The sequence below is a fragment of the Eurosta solidaginis genome, chromosome 3 (assembly GCF_040869045.1).
Source record: "Eurosta solidaginis isolate ZX-2024a chromosome 3, ASM4086904v1, whole genome shotgun sequence".
In the NCBI taxonomy this organism is placed as follows: domain Eukaryota; kingdom Metazoa; phylum Arthropoda; class Insecta; order Diptera; family Tephritidae; genus Eurosta; species Eurosta solidaginis.
In genome coordinates this window covers 62,694,665-62,717,941 of record NC_090321.1, presented here as the reverse complement: position 1 = coordinate 62,717,941, position 23,277 = coordinate 62,694,665, and the positions used below count along the sequence as shown (strand labels likewise).

The 23,277-nt window shown below is 35.5% G+C and overlaps 1 protein-coding gene across 8 annotated transcripts in view; it reads right to left on the bottom strand.

Annotated features, from left to right (window-relative positions):
- The window catches only part of LOC137243827 (centrosomin-like), a 148,535-nt gene that overhangs the window by 59,407 nt on the left and 65,851 nt on the right, over positions 1-23,277 (bottom strand). For 3 of the 8 annotated variants that reach the window (XM_067771993.1, XM_067771994.1, XM_067771992.1), the window contains exon 2: positions 11,651-11,937. The exons of 2 other annotated variants lie outside the window; for them this stretch is intronic. In XM_067771993.1, the coding sequence (XP_067628094.1) occupies positions 11,651-11,733 (83 nt within the window). In that variant the 5' untranslated portion in view covers positions 11,734-11,937. Of the gene's footprint in view, positions 1-11,650; positions 11,938-13,467; positions 14,401-18,387; positions 18,788-23,277 lie in introns of those variants that run through there. 3 more of the 8 variants (XM_067771990.1, XM_067771991.1, XM_067771989.1) reach the window with 3 other exon arrangements.

Below are 23,277 nucleotides of genomic sequence, written 5' to 3'. Positions count from 1 at the left end.
CGGTTAAGCGCAAAATAAGTAAGTACATTTATTTATTTATATGATATGACCGGAGAATCGGCTAGAGATGTTGGCGCTAAAAATTAACATTTTTCCCCGGGCAAAACCTCACTACGCCACTGAATTTTTGTATAGGTGTCTCCTTTGTCTTCTATTTCGTTGTTTACCGCCTGCAAGCATTGTGATCATTTCTTTGTTTTACTTTATGAAAGCGCAGACTTTTTTGCTATAATTACATGCGTTAGCCGTTAAGTGATGTTTGGAAAAATTAATAGCCTCTTCTTTCAGTCGGTATTTGATAAAGGCTAGGAAGAGACCAGATTAATTGCATTTCAGTTACACAAGTCCACCTAATTTCACTTTTCTGTTTCGGACACATGTATAAACAAAGGGTTAGTTATACACTAGTGGGTTAAATTATGCCATGCACTTCACTTGAAAAGTGAGGCTATTGGCAAAAAACAATGGACAACAAGTTTTTCTTCCAAACTGAGATATTCATAATTCTCATAACTATGTTTTAGTAGAAAAGGTGAAGGAATCGGAGTTTACCTCTTTGCTGTGAGGTGCATTCAATTGCCGTACTCACGAAAGCAAAGCTATGTGAACCGGCCGGTACACTAGAGTTGCCAAACTCCTTTTCAAACACTCGCAGGGTAAATCCCTTAATCAGAGCTCAATTGCCACTAAAAGCAGAAGAAGAAAATGGCCTACACAGGGGAAAATCCATATTATCTTACGCATAACTACGAGTTGGATACTGTAATAGCTCATACTCTTACATGTCGAGATTAAACACAGTTATACTTTAAGTATGTCCTGCACGTGAGGTTTGCTTAGGTTGAACTGACCCGTAAATAAAGACCTCACATAGAATGAATGTGTCCATAGTGTTACAGTTTGTTTCATGACCAAACGGAAGAACCCCAATCAGGTGCCAGGACATATGTTATAGAATAACTCCGTCCTCTTGGCCAGTCCTGCACTTGAAATATCACACTTTATAAGTCACTTATCGCACGCGCTCTGCTGTATGGTGTAGGAGCATGGACACTCAGAAAATTAGACAAAGGCTATGGATTTGAGCTTCCTTCGTGTTTCCAAATCCCGACAGCAAGGAAGCGAAGAGAAAGTTAACGAGTTTCTTCTAACGATACAGATAACGTTTGAGAACTGTCTGAAACAAAACACCAACATCACTGTGGTCCCAAATCTTGAACATCTTCATTATCAGTACCAGCGATCCCACCTCCGGCTTAAAGGTTACACACTGGAAGAAAATACAGACCTGCAAAAATACTGCCCTCTGAACCGCTACTTCTTATGTTCCCAAAACACTACCTACATAATGTGGTGAGAGTACTCCACATTAGGGAGAGAAATAAAATGCTGAAGAAATAGTTTCTGTTGAATACCCAGAAACTTGAGCATCCCAACAGACATGTGATTTATGAGGCTACACCTCCCGGGGTCTTAAAGAGCTCATTTCCGTAAGCAATACGACCGCTTTGTGTCTGTGTCGACTTTAATCCAAATAAATAAATAAATACGGCACATGAGAGCACAGCCGTGGGGATCAAAAAAGCACAAGAAGTTCTGAAAGTAAAATGCCCAGCACTTGCAGAAGAGGAACGCACTCTCCATAGGGAAACGCGCGTCACTCTAGCTCAACTTCGATCTGGATTCTGTAACAGTAACAGGTTAAACACTTACCTATCCAGAATCAACCCCGACATACAAAAGGTGTGTCCTGCTTGCAATGTGGCCCCACATGACACAAAACATCTCTTCAATTGTAATGTGGAACCAACGTCTCTACCACCCCACTCACTATGGTCCAGCCCTGTTGAAACAGCAAGTGTCCTTGGACTTCCGTTAGAGGATATTGATGATAATTTGTGATCGGTCGCACCAATGGATTGGGCGAAGCACTGCTACAACAACAACTCCACCTCCGGCCATCAAAGCCAAGGTCAAAAAATACGTGAGTACATCGCGCGTTCAAGGAGATTTAGATGGGCTAAGCTCAAGATGTCATCAATCTGAGATCTAGCTAGGAATTTGCTTTCCTTGATTGCGATCAGGATATACCAAGACCGACCTTCTGGCTTCATGGAAGATGATATTGCCAAACATTTTCTAGTCGTTTGCCCGCCTTCACTGCGATAAGGTACATATGAAGCCTTTGGGGTAGATGTGTTAGAAGATGAAGGCCTCAACTCTATGGCATCTAAAACCCTACTTTGGTGTTTTCGTAAAAGAGCTGGCTTCAAAATAAGCTACTAGGATCTATTCACCTAGCGCTACAAAATACTTTACAGCTATTAAATTTATTGAGGCTTACACTTTCATCGGAGATTGAATATCTCGGCGTAATTTTGGGCAGTGCACTAAACTGGACTATTGCCGCAGTTATGTCGGAATGCAGTCCTGCCCGTGATCGCTTTCAAATCTTTGTATGCAAGCTCTATGGAAGCTCTAGAGGCTTCCGTTCTTTACAACAACACAAAGATCAACACGTTTCGATCGATAGAATCATCTTGGCGCTTGGTTGGTTGTCTGGTTCGTGTGTCGAGTACCCTCTAATGCCGATTTCATTGTACTACGACAATGCGCCACAGAAAATCTTATAGGGGAGCATTATGCTAATCTTAAAACTTACTGAAGATCAATCTATAGAATCTGCAATAATGTCATCGTTTTTCACCTATTACAAGCCTCGCCAAACTATTCCGCTTCAAGAGCCGACACACGTTGAGCTAGCTCAGCGGTCATTACGTTTCTATTTATGGTACCATGCTCCATGGCCCAAATTAAAGAAGCAATATGTTGATTCGCTAATTTTATGGCACATTCTCTATATTGCTTTATCAGACTCGCCCATTCCTACTCCATAGGTCATTTTGAATCCGTTCTTTAAAATAGAATTAACGAAGCTCCGTGCGAGTTTACCTTCGATCTAACACTTTCCAACAGAAAGTATAGAACCATAATGAGTATTTAAGATTTTATTGGATAGATGTAGTCCGTTATTCTTGAAGCCTAAGAAAGCCTTACATGCTGTTTCCTAGATAAAAAAATTGTTTAGCGCTCTTCTCGACAAAGAGTTTAATATATGTGACCCGATCTATGAAAAGGTGGCTTATGACTCAAAAAAAAAAAACAAAGAAGAGCACAAACGTCCTGAAGAAATGCATTGTTTATCTTTAACAGCTGTTTCTCGCAATTTCTTTTTTGAGTCATAAGCAACCTTTTCATAGACCGGGTCACATATACAAAAAGAAACCAAAGTATGACAATAAAATATTCTGTATTTGCAATGTTTTGCATAAAGTTTATCAGAACAATGACTTCAACTGGGAAATCTTTCTGAAGAGCTATAAAAGCAAATAAATAATAAAGTGATAAATAAAGGCGTCCGACCGCTTTGTAAGCTTATTTGCGATAAATGGACATTAGCTCAGTAAATTTATATTTTTTGAACGGAATAATACAGAGTTTAGATGCGAACAATTTTTTAAGAAAAGAAGAAAGCATAGCCTCTTATAATTTAATGCAGATATGTACTTAAGCAAGTAAATTAAAATTGTACGTACTTTTGTACAACAAAGACGATCTATTGTACTGCTCAATAAACACGTAAATAGAGTATGAGTGTAAGATAGGGTGGTACATAGGATGGTTTCTTTTTATTTATAGATTTTCATTTTTACAAGTTAATGCATTCCATTTGATAATTTTATGCCGGTGGAAAGATAAAGACTTCGTTGTTGTAGCAATAAGGACACTCCCCAAAGGCCTTGGATCAATTTGATATTTTAGTCGCCTCTTCCGACAGGCATACCCGCAGCGGGTATATTCTAAGCCCTCTAACCCGCTGGGGGGATAAAGGCTTCGTCGAAGAGGACAGTCGTACATGTCTTTGGACGAGCACCACCGTATCACAGACGGGAATTGTTGTTTTTTTTTTGACACATACGACGTAAGCGCGATATCCGGCATCTCTTTTAAAAATCACATCATCATATATGTATATATTGTAGCGAATATTAGCATCACTATGCTGTTAGTAAATAATCACAACAACAGCAAAAAAACAGCAAGCAGCCACACTTATGCACATTTACACATTAAAGCAAGCAGCCACACTTACATAGAAGGCGACGAAGAATATTCCACACACATAACCAGCAGCTTAAAGCAAAGAGATTGTCTCACATAAACATATGTATGTAGTCATCAGCTAAGAGCAGAAGTTGTTACTCACACATACACATGCATATAGCTAAATAACCAAGTATGCAATACAACTGTTCCATGTTCGTGAAAAGTCTAGAACCTTAGGAGAAATATGCGAAAGAGGCAACAGAGAGTATAAAATCAGCGCAAGCTGAGGAATAACTAATCAGTTTGATTTAAACACGCTTTTGTGAAGTACGTGATAGTGAAGTATAATTGTACTACTCCCAAAGTGGCCTAATAAAGACCATTTTTCAATGCTGAATATTGGAATTATTATTGTATATGTACCAAGCCTCAAATAGTCGACGGACCATGAAAATCACTTGCGGAGCATTACAAGGTTCAGTTCTTGGGTGTGATCTATAAAATTTAAATGTCCGATGATACTTTTTTTTCGGACATGCAGCCGACAATGCCGCACTCATTACAACAAGAAACACAGACAAAGTACACAGAAAGAAGGGCTCGATTCACCAGGCCCCTAGTTGGCAGAAGAAGAAAAGAGCTTATACACTTAACAAGACGGCACATACCATTCGAAATCGAAACCTTCTCTAAAATTGCCTCAAAAAATGTAGTTAACTACTTAGCCGTGAGGTTAGATCTCCAATTAAAATATTACGGGGCTGAAATTGAATATGCGACAGAGAAGGCTCTAGACAGGTATCGCTGCTAAGCAGATTGATGGTAAACATCTGAAGACCAACAGAAATCAAAATGAAACTCCTCATTTACATCATCACACTGTCTGCTCTGTACGACTCCATACTGCAAACATAGTGTAGAAAATCGCTTTAAGATCTTAAAATTTGTACAGCAAACCGTTTGAGGTTAGCCTAAGCTTATCGCACCATATAAGAACCAGCCATACAAGAAAGCACCGCAACAATCCACATCGACCTATTAGCGCAGGAGAGAAGGAGGCTTTAGGAAGACGGTTTAAGAGCACATGATATTCGGTAGCCACTAAAGCACCAAAAGATTAAGCTCCCTGGACGAGGGTTCGTTAAAAACACTTACACAAGAAAAAGGTGCAAGATCCAAATATTGCAGATGAGTACGAAACTGAACACAATTTTATTAGGTGGTGCTCGTGGTCGATCCAGAGCCAGCAAATATTCGAGCAAGGAGTTATCAAAATCGCAATCAAAAATGTGTTAGGAAAAATATTCAGCGAGGCAGAAGAGTGGCAACAAAACACAAATTTGTAGAAACTACACTTAGAACAATCAAGCAGGAATTGTGCGCAGTGCAACAGAAGGCTGTTGAAAAATTCCGGTGTGGGCGATGTTTTCACTAGTGGGAAGCTTTTTAGTTCACGGACACACGGTTGTTGGGTGCAAATTAAAGATAAACTTCAGCACTGCCCCCGCTATGATATCAAAGTCATCCTCGGAAACTTGTACGGCAGGATGGACAAAGGTCCCTGGCCCCCGAGTTGGAAAGTACAAGTTTTATGGGGAGATATCGTCAAGACCTGAATACTTATATAATACCTGCTGAGTAGAATATCGTCCTACCTTCGGCAGACCTAAGGTCTGCGTCTTATGTTCATCTCGAGCGACATCGACAATCTAAACACCTGTTCAAAGGGGGACGCACTGCTACAAGAAGATTTAGAGGAGTACTAGGACGGATTTTTAATGAAAAATTCACTAAGGAGCCGTAATTTAAGTATTAAGTATTTCAAAGATCACAACAGCCACTTCATCTGAGTGATTTTAACTTAAGAGATTTAAACCATCTGATGGCCCACCCTGCTAACACGAACCAAATGATGCGGGTGTAATAAACATTGAAATAAAAGAGGTTGCAGCAAGCAATTCTTATCTTTCACTTCTTAAACTACTGAGGGAAATTGAGGTTCATTTAATTATTATGGCTTCCCATAGCGAAAGACTAGTTTAACCAGAAAAATCAACAATTTAAGATATAAAATTATTATAATTCAATGAAAGGTGTAAAGCAAAAAGGAAATGGTGTTTTAACATACGCATTTGTGTATAAATTTCACATTGTACATATGTATGTTAATATGTCTGTATGTAAGACGATGAGAGCACAATTGAAGTACAAAGAAGTTCAGACAACTTAATGGATGAAACGCACGTGATGCACCGAAAGTGCTTTTGTGGCTAAATGCGACACACAAACCACCAAAATGTTAGGGCGAGTAGGGCAGCATACAGTCGCATAAAAAACATATTTATATACATATAATATTATCAGTTCCTGTTTTTTACGACGTAGATAACACCGTCGAAATGCATATGACCAGCGAGTTATTAAAAATCATCAATAAACCAATTTCCTATTGAATCCAACTGATCAAATTTGTATAAACCCATAAAACTTAAAAAATTATTTTACTACCGAATCAAATTAAATTTTTTATTACAACATACAGTAAATGGAATAATTTTAACAACTTGCGAGTTGCTTAATATTTTAAATCCCTGAGTGCAAGAGTTTCTTGTTTTTCCTACGTTATCGCAGCACTGATAGTGCTCCCTTGCGTAAATCTAGTAGGAAAATAATCAAATAAAACAAGTAAGGAAGGCTAAGTTCGGGTGTAACCGAACAATACATTCTCAGCTGAGAGCTTTGGAGATAAAATAAGGGAAAATCACCATTTAGGAAAATGAACCTAGGGTAACCCTGGAATGTGTTTGTATGACATGGGTATCAAATGAAAGGTGTTAATGAGTATTTTAAAAGGGCGTGGGCGTTAGTTCTCTAGGTGGACGCCTTTTCGAGATATCGCCATAAAGGTGGACCAGGGGTGACTCTAGAATTTGTTTGTACGATATGGGTATCAAATTAAAGGTATTAATGAGGGTTTTAAAAGGGAGCGGCCCTTAGTTGTATATGTGAAGGTGTTTTCGAAATATCGATCAAAATGTGGACCAGGGTGACCCAGAACATCATCTGTCTGGTACCGCTAATTTATTTATATATGTAATACCACGAACAGTATTCCTGCCATGATTCCAAGGACTTTTGATTTCGCCCTGCAGGACTTTTGCATTTTGTTCTACTTACTATTTTTTTTTACAAAGTTTTTTTTTTTTTCAAGTTATATTTTGCGTCAAAAAATCAATCCAATCACCATGTTTCATCCCTTTTTTCGTATATGGTATAGAACTATGGCATTTTTTTTTTCATTTTTCGAAATTTTCGATATCGAAAAAGTGGGCGTAGTCATATTCGGATTTCGCCCATTTTTAATAACAAGATAATAATGAGTTCAAATAAGTATGTGGACTAAGTTTAGTAAAGATATATCGGTTTTTGCTCAAGTTATCGTGTTAACGGCAGAGGGGGAGGACAGGCGGTCGACTGTGAATAAAAACTGGTCAACCGATTTCGCCCATTTTCACAGAAAACATTTATCGTCATAGAATCTATGTCCCTACCAAATTTCACAGGGATTGGTAAATTGTTGTTCGACTTATGGCATTAATTTTGAAATTTTCTTTTATTCTTATATTTTGTTGCACCATATCATTACTGGAGTTGAATGTTGACATAATTTACTTACATATATATTGTAAAGATATTCAATTTTTTGTTAAAATTTTACTTTTAAAATTTTTTTTTAAAAAGTGGGCGTGTTCGGCATCTAATTTTGCTAATTTTTATTTAGCACACACATATAGTAATAGGAGTAACGTTCCTGCCAAATTTCATCATGATATCTTTAACGGCTGTCAAATTACAGCTTGCAAAACTTTTAAATTACGTTCTTTTAAAAGTGGGCGGTGCCACGCCCATTGTCCAAAATTTTAATAATTTTCTATTCTGCGTCATAAGGTCAACCACCTACCAAGTTTCATCGCTTTATCCATCTTTGGTAATGAATTATCGCACTTTTTAGGTTTTTAAAAATTTGCGATATCGAAAAAATGGGCGTGGTTATAGTCATTTCGTTCATTTTTAATAGTGATCTGAGATAAGTGCCCAGGAACTTACATACCAAATTTCATTAAGATACCTCAAAATTTCAAGTGATAGTGTTTACGGACAGACGGACGGACGGACGGACATGGCTAAATAAATTTCCTTTTTCACCCAGATCATTTTGATATATAGAAGTCTATATCTATCTCGATTAGTTTATGCCGTTACGGATTACCGTTATGCGAACAAAATTAATATACTCTGTGAGCTCTGCTCAGCTGAGTATAAAAATGCCATTAAGAAATGTGCAAATATGACGCGCTTGTGATACGCGTACTTTCCACCCTCGCGGGAAGCACAGACCTAATGGTTGTTTGATAAATGTACATCTGCTGCTCGGAATCGCGTTCATTCCGACAGCATTGCTAATAACACTCAAAGCAGCAAGTTCTCACGCCTTTGTAGATCAACAATGTGGGTTATAGCTAGAATTAATGAAGAGATGATTGGAACTGCATGTTTTCCAACCCTCAGAGATGTTCTCCTATCTATTATTCACAGAAAAGTGTGATTCGTTATTGCTCGTAATCGCGTCCATTCCGACACCATTACCAATAATTCATTTTACATGTTTTAGCGTGAATGTTGAGGTTTTTCAATTTTCAAGAACAAAAAAGTTACGATAAACTGGAGTTAATAATTTCAAACATACCAACAAACTTTTACTACAGTGCTCAGAGTCTCGTTCAGCACGACATCATCAACAAAAAAAGTTCCGAAGTTGTGTGATCTAAGTGAATCTTAGTATGTTGATTTTGTTAACTCTATTACATTAACAAGGGGTGATCTTTAAGTCCTCTAATTGCTAAGGTATTCATTAGTTCAGAAAAGTGTGTAGTGCCAAAGAGTGTACATTTAAGTGGAAAGAAATTTATCAAAGTAGTCATGAAATACATTTGCTTGAAAAACATGCCAAAAAATCTTTTGGTTTGTTTGGAACTTTTCAAAATCTGCTCTTGTAATGCAACTGGTTTCTGCTCATCGGTTCATATATCGACTGCTAAGTGGAATATCACTCGGCTGTCGTTTCAAAATCCCTTATCACCGACTATTTTTGAAAACCCCATGTTTCAGAATTCCGTTAAAAGTTCTCCGAGCTCAGAACTCTATGAGGAACATCCTTTCTCAGAATTGGTTTCAATAATGCCTTAGAAGAAAATTCTGATAGCGCATTTTTGAAATATTCTGAAAAAAGGCCATATAAGATGTCTGTGACCTCAGCTACATGTCTTATATTCACCCTTGGACTGGCTAATATAATTTCTTAAACTATTTTCACGTTATTTCCATTTATGGACCCCCGCAGGTTGAGGGGCTTAGTACCAAATACAAATCTGTATCGCTAACACGATTCATATCTGTATACACTACTTTTGAGAAGTACTTTATTCTTCCCAGCTTAAACTCCTAGCAACAGTGTGCAACTGTGGGAAATGGAAGATATGGAAGAGTCCGCTAATGATTCTACTGAGTCTTTAATGTCTATGGAAGGATTTTTTTTTTTCAAACGGAGGTATTTGATTACACCTCTGATTGGTTTCCCCAGCAGGCTTCACAGCATGAACACGACATCAGACTACCTAACCGTCGACAATAACTTTATGGTGAGGTTCCATGCAGTAAAGATATAGAGGGATGACAAAGTATGTAAGGAGGCTATCACCTCTCTCTCTGACCGACGGTTGCAAAATGGACTACGGCATTGATACAGTTAAAGCCTCCAGCAACTTAGGGTGAATATTTTTTCTGCGTCCCGAACTTGGTTAGTAGCTTCCTAGCAGATGCAACAAGAATACTGTATTTGTAATAAAGCGCCGTCCAACACAGTGTTTACATTTGCTACTCCATAGCAGCAATAGCAACGAAAAAATAACATGAACATAGCATAGAGCAGAGCCGTAGCATAAAAAAGTGGTAGCATTTCTTATACTCTGCTACGTGCTACATCGTGTTTTAGAGCGAAGCAAATAGCAGAATAACAACTACAAACGAAATGCTATTTGTAGTCGAGCAGGAGCAAAAAAAATGCTATTTGCTCTGTTTGGTATTGTTATTCAGTACTTTGTCTTTTCTCTTGATTTTGTTATTGGATCTGATGTAGCGTTGTGATGTTGCTGTTTTTTATACTTGTGGTTTTATTTGTGGGTCTTCAAGCTGTTGTTGTAGCGTCTTGTTTTTGTTGTTCTTGTTATTGCATCGGGACACTCACCTCTTTCCCCACATTGTATTGCAAGTTGTTGGAGATAAGCAGTAGCGCGAGAAAAGACAAAGTTCTGCCCAACAGAGCAAATAGCATAATTTTTTTTTCGCTCTCGCTAAGCTATAAATACAAATGGCTCCGCTCTAAAACACGACGTAGCTCGTAGCAGAGCATGAAGATACTATCACTTTTTGTGTTGCGGCTCTGCTCCATTTTCTGCTCATATTCAGAGCGGGAGCAATAGCGAAAAAAAAAACTCCGAAGTAATATAGCATTTCGAATTATTGCTGATTATTGTAATGCATAGCACGCAGCTTAATGGGTTTGCCCCGGGTATGCCTCCACACAGACAGCCAAGCAGTGCCTACGACTACGAACTCTCTTTTAGCCTTCTCTAAAGTAGTCGGTAACTGCAAGAAGATGCTACATGCAGCTGTCAAATCTGACAGGAATATTGAGGATATTGAAAGTAGATGAACTAAGCAAGGCTGAGCTGTGTTAGAAAGAGACTTTCAAGAGACTATACCAAAACAAAAAACCATCATTCCAAATTAGTACCCCCTACGTCAAGCTGTAAAATCGCCGAGTAAATATGATCTTTGAGCCAGAACTACGGAGCACAGGTCAACAGGCAAAGCGGATAGAAAAGGGATCAGAAACTATGGAAAGGTGAGATGTAAAGAAACGTTCGCTTATTTTCTCTCTAAATGTCCAGTCATGGCCAAGATGTCAGCCAACTTCTGCGGATTCGTGCTTCCGCACCTCAAACGTGTTTCAAAATGATCCATTAATGACATTAACAGATTTATTGTCCAAATTAAAGGGTTTGAACTAATTGTCCATCACATCTAATGTTTCTGATCCATTAGTTTGAGTCCTACAAAAGTTGAGCGACTACGCCAATAAATTTTATAAAAATGTATGTTTTATTCCTCTAATGTATGTATAGACAATTTAAGCTGGTCTAGTTTAAGTCTTTCCTTGGATAATTTATTTCCTTTTCAGCTGTTTTTACGATTAATTCTATTTCATTTCCTTCGGTGTCTTATTTGTTCATGCATTGGCCTCTTAAAGAAATTGATGGTTTATTAATTTCTTCCAATTTTATTGCTTAACCCCACACTGCACGCATGCAGATTTTATTGGTTTTAAACATTCTACGGAAATGAGCATAAATTTGTTAGTACATTAAAAAAAAATACCAAAATTTATAGTTAGTCAAATGCGTTGAGTTGTTGTTGTGCTTACCAAAAAGCTCCAAAAGAATAACGTTTTTGTGGTGTTGAATAGCTGGTGTTATTTAACGACGTGCTGCGAAATATACCCGACATTTTTGTTGATTCTTTTAATATTCTTGTGGTCTCTTGCTTATTCCTTTTTTGTTTATTTTGATTTGTATGTTATCAGCTAGTTTTGGAGTTACGTGTTGTGTTATCTTTGGTTTTGTGACTTTGGTGTTTGTTTTTTACTATCTACTATATGGCACTTCACATTTGTGTTGCAGCTACCGTACGGTTGTAGCACAGTAGTTCATGCTGTAATTTGGTTTAAAAAAAAATTTTTTTAGAAAGTTTTTTTACGATTTTAATACCATTGGTATTTATTTAGAAATTTCATTTATTTGACTTTTTTATTTAAAAAAATTTTTTGTAATATTTTTTGAACACTTTTATTTTTCTTTTTATTTTAATTTTTATTTTTTTTTTTTTTTCTTTAATAACTTAAATTTTACATTTGTTTTATATTTCATTTTTTTAATTGTTTTATTTTTTTTTGTCTTTTAGGTGTTTTTTTTTTTTCATTGATATTAGAGAAAAATTGTAAAGGTTATAAACGGCGATGGTACTAGGACATGTTTCTAAATTTCACTTCTTCATCAGCTAGCTTTTCGGGAGCTGAGTATTGAACTCGAATCTCCAGCATTCATACCAGTGTAAAGGCAGATGCCTTGTCTCTAAGAATTGCCTTTTTGTTTCTATTCCTTTTATTCCTATTATTTTTTTTCTATTTTTTTATTAATTTCCAATTTTTTTAAATTTATTTTATTAATTAATTTTTTTTTTTAATTTTTTTTAATTCTTGCAAGTTATTACTTTTTGATTTTGTAATAATTTTCATTTGAATTTTATTAATTAAAAAAATTTTTTTTTTATTTTTTTTAAATTTTTCCAATTTATTACTTTTTTGATTTACGTAACGTTTTTTTAAATTAAATTCTAATAATTTTTTATTTATTTTTTTGAAGTTGTGGGTTTGAAAACAATAATTTATTGGATTATTACTTATTATTAAATTGAATTTCTTTTAAATTTATTATTAAACTTAAAGTTATTATGCTACTACTTTGTTCTCCTAAAATCCTTTGAAATGTTCTTAATATGATTTTTGAGTTTTGGGATTTTAAAGTAGTTTTTTTTTTTATTCAAAAACTTAAATTTATTCAGAATTTTTGTGGATTTTTTTTGAAATAATGAGTTGTTTTAATGTTTTATTTATGAATACACAAACTTTACTACATTGTGAAGTTTTAGAACTTTTGAAAATTCGTTTAGAATATCATTTTCATTTTAGAGAAAAGTTGTTTCTTACAAATGTAAAAACCTATATTTGTTTCACCGTTTATTTACATAATTTTTTTATCTTTGTTCAGAATTTTTTAGTGCATTGTTTTAATATATTTTGTAAGTCTATTTCAAAATACTTTGAAATTTAAAACTTTTTTTTAAAAAGTTTGAGGCTTAGAAATTTTTCAATGCGCTCAGGTTTTTTGGAAAATTTTTAAAATTGTTTTAAAATTATATAAAAATCCTTTCGAATTTTTTTTTTTTTTTGCTATTTCAAAAACTTTGTTTGACTCTTTATTGATATTAAATTTTTATTGTTTATTTATTTATTTTTCATTAAATATACTCTTTCTTAAATTATTTAAAATTATTGATCTTTTTTTTAGCGATTTTGAATTTTCTTAAACGCTTTGTTTTTACTTTGAATACTTTTAATGAAATGGTATAATAAGCTTGTGATCAATCTCAAAATTGTAAATCCTTAAAGGAGCATAAATATACCATAATTGATCAGCATGACGATCTGAGTTGATAGAGGCATGCCCGTCTGTCCGTCCGTCCATCCGTCTGTTTGAACGCAAACTTTTCCCTCAAAATTTGTCAGCGGGTATATTTTGGCGTCGGATTAGACATTTATCGGAATCGACCGGATCAGATCACTATAACATATATCCCCCTACAACCGATATGAAGTATTTTTGTAATATCCCTCAATATATTAATTAGAAGCTGCAAATTGCACCAAATGCTTTCGTATATCGGTAGCTTAGAGTGCAAAAGCGCCAACTGTATGTTTTTACAAAATTGCGATTTTAATTCAGATCAAAAGAGAATTAAACAAGTAAGGAAGGCTAAGTTCGGGTGTAACCGAACATTACATACTCAGTTGAGAGCTGTGGAGACAAAGTAAGGGAAATCACCATGTTGTAAAAGGAACCTAGGGTAACCCTGGAATGTGTTTGTATGACATGTGTATCAAATGGAAGGTATTAAAGAGTATTTTAAGAGGAAGTGGGCCATAGATCTATAGATGGACGCCATTTAGGGATATCGCCATAAAGGTGGACCAGGCCTGACTCGAGAATTCGTTTGTACGATATGGGTATCAAATGAAATGTGTTAATGATAATTTTAAAAGGGAGTGGGCCTAAGTTCTATAGGTGGACGTCTTTTCGAGATATCGCCATAAAGGTGGACCAGGGGTGACTCTAGAATTTATTTTGTACGATATGTGTATCAAATAAAAGGTATTAATGAGTATTTTAAAAGAGCGTGGGCCTAAGTTCTATAGATGGACGCCTTTTTGAGATATCGCCATAAAGATGGACCAAGAGTGACTCTAGAATTTGTTTGTACGATATGAGTATCAAATGAAAGGTGTTAATGAGTATTTTAAGAGGGCGTGGGCCTTAGTTCTATATGTGGACGCCTTTTCGAGATATCGCCATAAACGTGGACCAGGGGTGACTCTAGAATTTGTTTGTACTATATGGGTATCAAATGAAAGGTGTTAATGAGTATTTTAAAAGGGAGTGGGCCTTAGTTCTATAGGTGGACGCCTTTTCGGAATATCGTTATAAAAGTGGACCTGGATTAACTCTAGAATGTGTTTGTACAATATGGGTGTTAAACGAAAAGTGTAATAAGTGTTTTAAAAGGGAGTGGGCCTTTGTTCTATGGGTGGACGCCTTTTCGGGATATCGCCATATACGTGGACCAGGGGTGACTCTAGAATGCGTTTGTACAATATGGGTATCAAATGAAAGGTGTTAATGAGTATTTTAAAAGGGAGTGGGCCTTAGTTCTATAGGTGGATGCCCTTTCGAGATATCGCCATAAAGGTGGGCCAGGGGTGACTCTAGAATTTTTGTGTACGATATGGGTATCAAATGAAAGGTGTTAATGAGTATTTTAAAAAGGCGTGGGCTTTAGTTCTATAGGTGGACGCCTTTTCGAGATATCGACATAAAGGTGGACCAGGGGTGACTCTAGAATTTGTTTGTACGATATGGGTATCAAATGAAAGGTGTTAATGAGTATTTTAAAAGGGAGTGGCCCTTAGTTGTATATGTGAAGGCGTTTTCGAGATATCTACCAAAATGTGGACCAGGGTGATCCAGAACATCATCAATACAAAGTGAGTTCAGATAAGTACGTGAACTGAGTTTAGTAAAGATATATCGATTTTTGCTCAAGTAATCCTGTTAACGGCCGAGCGGAAGGACAGACGGTCGACTGTGTATAAAAACTGGGCGTGGCTTCAACCGATTTCGCCCTTTTTCACAGAAAACAGTTATCGTCCTAGAAGCTAAGCCTCTACCAAATTTCACAAAGGATTGGTTAATTTTTGTTCGACTTATAGCATTACAAGCATCCTAGACAAATTAAATGAAAAAGGGCGGAGCCACGCCCATTTTGAAATTTTCTTTTATTTTTGTATTTTGTTGCACCATATCATTACTGGAGTTGAATGTTGGCATAATTTACTTATATGCTGTAAAGATATTAAATTTTCTTTCAAAATTTGAATTTAAAAAAAAAAATTTTAAAAAGTGGGCGTGGTCGTTCTCCGATTTTGCAAATTTTTATTAAGCAGACATAAAGTAATAAGAGTAACGTTCCTGCCAAATTTCATCATGATATCTTCAACGACTGCCAAATTACAGCTTGCAAAACTTCTAAATTACCTTCATTTAAAAGTGGGCGGTGCCACGCCAATTTCCAAAATTTTACTAGTTTTCTATTCTGCGTCATAAGCTCAACTCACCTACCAAGTTTCATCGCTTAATGCGTATTTGGTAATGAATTATCGCACTTTTTCGATTTTTCGAAATTTTCGATATCGAAAAAGTGGGCGTGGTTATTGTCCGATATCGTTCATTTTAAATAGCGATCTGAGATGAGTACCCAGGAACCTACGTACCAAATTTCATCAAGATACCTCAAAATTTACTCAAGTTATCGTGTTAACGGACAGACGGACGGACGGACGGACATGGCTCAATCGAATTTTTTTCGATACTGATGATTTTGATATATGGAAGTCTATATCTATCTCGATTCCTTTATACCTGTACAACCAACCGTTATGCAATCAAAGTTAATATACTCTGTGAGCTCTGCTCAACTGAGTATAAAAATACATCGTTAAAAAAAAAATTGGTAACTCTTTTTTTCATGTCGTTTAGTTAGACGTGTAAAACGTGAAGAGAACGGACAACCAATAAATAATTAAAATATTACCTAAAAATAGATAATAAAAATATGCGGGTGTGCAGAACTTTTTTTTTAAATACACTGGACATTGGTAGATATGCAATGCTGAATTGAGGAAAGCGGCATGTAACCAGTATCAAAAATTCAAATCCAATACCTATGACAATTGCAAATTCATTCACATTTGCAAATCAAGGAAAATGTTTAAATTATTTTTTGGATTCTTTGCCAGTCATGGAGTCGCACTATTGTCGTGCAGCAACACAAAAAAATATCTTCTACCCGAATAGAATTCAAAACGAATGATTTACAATTTTTATGTAAAAGATTGGTGTCCAAAACATGGAATAAAGCCGCTTTCAATTTCGGTATTTTATGAAGCATTTGAAATAAAAAATTATGGATATCATGTGATAAAAACCTTAGAAAATAATTTTTTATAATTAAATTTAAGTCACAGCAACGAAGCAAGACTGTATACAATGCAAATGTTTTTATCTTAATATATAAAAACACCTGTCACAACATTTTTGGCCGCCATGGACTCCTAAACTACTGAACCGATTTTGAATTTGTTTTGCACCCCGTGTGTAGTTTGATCTAACTTGAGAGATAGGATAGGTTATATCTCAGTTTATAGTCGCAATATTATTTTATTGAAACTTTTTTTATTTGTTTATACGTAATAATAAAATGTTACGTATACGCAGTGGCACTCATATTTTCAGGTGGTGCGGATATACTTCCGTGTAATTGCTTGGTGTTTAATTAATTGGGGGGTTTCTGAGACTCGGAGTGGGACTGGGACTGGACTTGAATAAAATACACACCACCCTCCGGGACAGGCAATAAGGGATGCAGAAGAATGAGAAGAAATTGAGAGAAGAGAAAAGGAGATTGAGAAAGAGATAAAATGAGACGAAGATGGAGATAGATGAAGCGAAAAAGGCGGAGGGAGGAGTGAATAAAAGGATTAGGAAAAAGTGAAGAGGGGGGAGGGTAGAGTCAGACGGAAAAAGCTTATTAAAATGTACGCAGGTAGGCCAAATTTAGGACAGGACAACGTCTACCGGGTCTTCTAGTTTTAAATAAATATTAAATGCTATCGGCATTAAAAACACAAATTATGTAATATTATTTAAATCAAATGGAAAATTGATACCACCATTTTCTTATAGAAAAGGTGCCAATGTCATGCCCAAATCAAAATTAACAACAGAAAGGGTGCTAAATGATAAAAAGCCTTCTAAATCAAAGATGGAATTTTGTTTTTTTTTTTTTTACTTACTGTACATGTGTGTAACAACCAAGCAAATAAAATCCCATTAAAAAAAATTTGCAAAATGTAATGTAAATTTCTTAATACAGTTTTCTGTCTCTCCTGTTAAATTTCAAAAAGTGCAGTTGACGCCTTTGCACTCTAAGCTAGCGATATGGCACATATTTTCGTCATTTCTTCGCCGAAATTTCTACAGCCGTTCGCTATTTTGAGATTTTTTTAATTCTTTGGGTTTTGAAATTTGTTATAACTACGATACAATTTTTTTTTTTTGTTTTTCTTTAGTCTTTTCTAAATTTAATATAATTGAAATCATAAGCAATTTTTCTAAAATTGTTTGTAATTTATTTTGAAGTATTTCTTAATTTTATTTTAATATATAATATTAATATTATTTAAAAGCATTTTTTAAGAGATTTATAAATAAACGTACTATATTTTCATTTTGGTTGAACAATTTTTTTGTTGAATTTTAGATTTAGATTATTTATAATTTTTTTGGAAATTTGATTGAAATTTTTTATATTTTTTTTTTTAGTTTTACTAGTTTTTTTTTATGGATCATTTTGCTTAACTTTTGTTAAAATAATTTTAAATTAAAAATTTTTGGAATTTTTTTTGCATACAATTTTGAATATTTTTTTGAACGTTTTTATATTTCGTGCTGATTTGTTTTATTCAGCTCTTTTGCATTATAGCATACAAAATATTTTAGCTTATTTGTTTGCATCAACTCTAGTCTTTTTTTTTCATTTAAAACGGCTTCATTTTAAATTTCACTAATTCCATCGCTTGTTATTGATTTTATCGCTATTATTTCTTGGTTAACGCTGATAAGACTGCGCGCTATGTAAATAAACCACCAAGCTGAAGAATCCCTTTTTTTAGCGTTATTTGGTTTGATTTATTAATAATTTTGTGCTTACTTATGTTGGACTATTTGTAAGTCGTCGATGACTCGTCGCAACTCATAATCGGTACGATGCACATGGAAACCAATTTTTCAGCATTTTTTATTAGACATCAAAAGAGACGCACATTCAATTAAATAAAAATTACAAAAAACTCACACAAAACATGTTAAACAAGTCCTCTTCCACAAAACGGAACGAATGCGACCACCAAAAGTTCCGTAATTTGATTTGCCGCCAAAAACTTCTTATGGCCTTCTATTTTTTATTTTATTTTTTCTTAAAATAAAATGAAGTTGTTTCTTAATTTCTTTAATCCTTTTTAATTGCACAGAAAAAAACAACACTCTTTTACGTTTTTAGTTCTAAAATCACAAAATTAGCGCCAGCGAGTCAGTTATGTGACCAGCAGCTACCTACAGTCACCAACGTCTATGCCTTAGAAGACGGCACACGCTTGCGGTGATGAGTCACTCCTTGATATCTCGCCCAATTGCAAATCCGTGCAAATTGCCTGTTTTTATAGTTTTTCTTTTTTTCATGCATGTTTTTAAATTATTTCGGGTAAGCAAAATTCTTTTTTGTGGTGCTGTGAGATTCACCTGTGTTGTAAATTTGGTGAAAGGGCAGAGAGGGGGGTGATTGCACAGAGAGTGAGCTCTAGAAAATTGTACAGTTGTTAATGGATATGTTTTGTAAAAAAAGAAAAATTCGAATTGCATTCAAAAGCAGTCGTTTAAAAATACGCTTGCGAACATTTGGTTGGTGAAAATTAATGAGCGAAATTTGTACTGATTTATTCACGAGTGACAGCATCTTGCTGGGCAACAAAAAAAAATAAAAAACAAAAAAAAAATAGAGCGAGCAGCTTAGTGAAGACGTGCTGCATCGTATTTAGCGCACCTGAAAAATTTAAAAGACTTTTAGTGATGAAAAATTAATAAATTTTTTCTTATTTATTAAGTTGAAGATGACGTCATGCATAATTGTGATTGCTAAAAAATGGATGCTTGCACAAGTATTTCCAACACCAAAAAAATCTCCAATTTTTGAGCAATGCTTAGGCCCGGCTTTTCAGTACAAGTTAAACTCAGTTGGTCAGTTAAACTACGCTTAACCTTATTCTGCAGTTTTTCAGTCTACTTTAACTGAAGTTTAAGCTGAACTTAAGCGGCCGATCTCGCAGGGTTAAACTCTAGTTGGTTAACCTATCAGTTATTTGCGTTCGTTCGAAATGGCGTCCAATATATCCAACAAGCATTTGGGCTTGAGTACCATTTGAGGATACTTCTAAAATCTCAAGAGTTGTTTCGAAACAGTGGCTCAATTCGAGAATCATAGCGTACTGAGCAAAAGAGGGAATTTTTTATGAAGTTAAAAATGCTATTACTTAAGTTGAAAAAATTTAATTAACAACTCGTGGTTTTCTAACTGGATTCAAATGTAAGATTCCATACTACAGTATTTTCACGAAAATAAAATAAAATGAAATCAAATATCGTTAGCTTAATGTGAAAATGTGCTAAGTCACTTTTTACGAATTTTACAGGGGACGAAAAAAACTGAATAATTTTTGAAATAACCTTTTTTTTTCAAAACTGTGAATGAGGATACCTTAGTTGCAATACTTTTGAGTGTAGAAGCTTTGAAAAAGATAAACAAAAATCATGTATGCTAACCCAGCAGCTATTTTATGACTTAGCACAATTTCCTCACTCAAAACAAATTTGTTCTCCTGACTTGGCACATTTTAATCAATATGTTTCCCCATCACTCTTCCCCTGTAATGATTGAAATATAACACTAAAATTATATTTTTCACAAAAAATACTATTTATTTGTCAAACTATTTCTAATTTAAAGGCATGTGACGCCAGAAGGCAGTGTCCAGTCAAAATACCCGCCGTGAGTCTACAGTCCACTCTTTTAAATGATAGAAGCAACTTTGTTAGTCTAAAGTTGTAAGACCTACACATAATCTTCGCCAATATATAAGTTCCCTTGGCGTGACCAATTTGCGTCGGTTAACCCAGAGAAGGAGGGACTGGCACGTCTATTTCTAACTAATGGCGGCCACCGTGGTGTGATGGTAGCGTCCTCCGCCTACCACACCGAATGCCCTGGGTACACACCCCGGGCAAAGCAACATCTAAATTTTAGAAATAAGGTTTTTCAATTAGAAGAAAATTTTTCTAAGCGGGGTGGCCCCTCGGCAGTGTTTAGCAAGCACTCCGAGTGTATTTCTGCCATGAAAAGCTCTCAGTGAGTAGCTCCCTCGCAGATGCCGTTCGGAGTCTCATTGATTTCGTTGTTTCAAAATTTGTTGCAATGGTTGGGTTCAGTAGACGTAACACCAGTCACTTTAAGGACCCTATGACGTTGAAGGCACTTTATATATCCTTGGTCAGAAGTGGTATTGAATATTGCTCAATAATATGGAATCCTTTCTATGAATCTAACTCCTATAAAATTGAGAAAGTTCAAACATTTTTTACAAAAATTGCTTTACGTATGCTTCACTGGCCAGACGGCCTCCCATCATATACCAGCAGGCACGAATTGCTTGGTCTTCAGGCTTTGCATGACAGAAGCACTTTTATCTCACTCATGCTTGCCTATAATGTAATAAACTTGAACACGAATTGCTCTGATTTATCTACTTTGTTCATTACATATATTCCACTGCGTGATCTTCGTCATAATAGATTATTTATCTAAATAACTCATAAAACGGATTATGCTATGAATGAACCTATGGCTAGGACTATACATCTAGCAAATCGATTCGGTAGTGTTTTTAATGTTAATAACAGCTTATATAAGTTTAAAGCTTGAATTGTTTCTATGTTTAACTAGTCTGTAAGAAAGCATGTAGTTATCGACATGTAAGAATTGAAGTAGATTATAGTCAGCGCAAAGCATTCATCATACACCAAAGGCATGTCTCAATTGGGTAAATCCAATTTCAAGGGGTTGTGTTCGCAACCCTCTCAAGGGGTTGCCAGCACAATATATAACTTCTCCAACCCAATTCTCAACTCACCTAACCGTGGCGAATCCTGTTTCATTGACAGCCGAGGCTCTGGCGACCCCAAGTTCCTCATGGAAATAGGGGGGCGGGATGGCCTAGAAGGTTTAATGTGGTCATATAAATCGTTCCGAGATGGTCGAGCTAGTAGTCCCTTAATAGTGCTTTGTTACCGGAACGTACCGGATCTATATCCGGCAAAGGGCCATCAACATAGGTAACACTCCCCAAAGCCTTCGGGGAGTGTGTTTATCGTTAATACAACAACAACAAAGCATGTACTTTAAGACTGAATGAATTAAATAAATAAATAAATAAATGTAAGGCGTGATAACCTCCGGAGAGATCTAAGGCCGAGCTTCTCTTCCAATTTGCGTCGTGCTCCTCTGGATTTTCCATACAAATTGGCCGAACGGGACCTATATATTTTATGCCGACTCCGAACGGCATCTGCAAGGCAGATGAGTTTTCACTGAGAGCTTTTCATGGCAGAAATACACTCGGAGTGCTTGCTAAACACTGCCGAGGGGCGACCCCGCTTAGAAAAATTTTCTTCTAATTGAAAAACCTTATTTCTAAAATTTTTGATGTTGCTTTGCCCGGGGTGCGAACCCAGGGCATACGGTGTGGCAGGCGGAGCACGCTACCATTACACCACGGTGGCCGCGAATGAATTAAATAAATAAATAAAATGCGCGCACAAAGAAATGACTAGTAATTAAGATTGATATTATTGACAGGTTGACTTAGCACATTTTTTTTAACAGCTGACGACTTAGCACATTTACACATCATTGCGCACAGCACGTAAAAATGAAAAATTTAAAAATTTTATTTTTTGTGATCGATTAATTTTGAATTTAGTTTTAAAACTGCATTAAAATACAAATTTGCAAAAAAAGTGACTTAGCACATTTTCACATTAAGCTAACGATATATTATTTCTAATTGCTGTTTTTATGTACGGGTCCCTTTTTCGCTCTTATTTGGAATCAAAATCTATAAATAAAGTTTTGGTTGCAAAGACGGCGATTGGTGATATTAGCTAGATTTTGGTATTATTAGTCGTAGTGCTTTTGTCTAGCTATATTTTATTAAAATATTTGTTAAAAATAAACGACTGTGAGCACACAAAGAAATCTATTTGCAATATGGCACTATTGCGAATATTTGCACTGCATTACCGGCAGTTGTTACCATACGCCAGATGGCAGCGCAAGCTGTAAGTTTTAATTGATTGATAGAACAGCTGATTTCTGTTGATGTTTGATAAGAGACTTTTATATTGGTTGCGCAAAATGCGCACGGGTCCGGCTCGTATATATAATTTATTTTTGATTATTTACGCTTCATTACTGCTATCAACCAAGTGTTTATTTCTCACAATAAACAGCTGTTGGTTTTGGTGGCACCTCCTTGGAGATTTTGTTTTCAACTCCACCTTAACTTGATATCCAATGTAGGATATCAATTGGAGAAATGTGTTGAATATTCATTTGAGAATTGTACATTTCTCAAAATCTCTCAAAGGTCGGAAAATAATTTAAGAACGACGCCTTAAGGAAGGTTTCGATGTTGAATATTCGAAAACTATACATTTTACAAAATTTCTCAAAGGTTGGATAATAATTTGAAAATGCTAATGACGTTGGAGGTCAACTCGAGAACTATAAATTTTGCAATATTTCTCAAAGGTTGGATAGTGATTGGAGAATGAAGTTGGATATCAACTAGAGAACTATCTGATTTAAGAAAAATTAAACAATGATGTTGGATATCACCTCCAGAACTGGATATATTTCGCGGAAGAAATATTTTTTCCATGTTTGTTTGGTAAACAATATCCATATAATATTATCTAGATAATAAAAAACCAA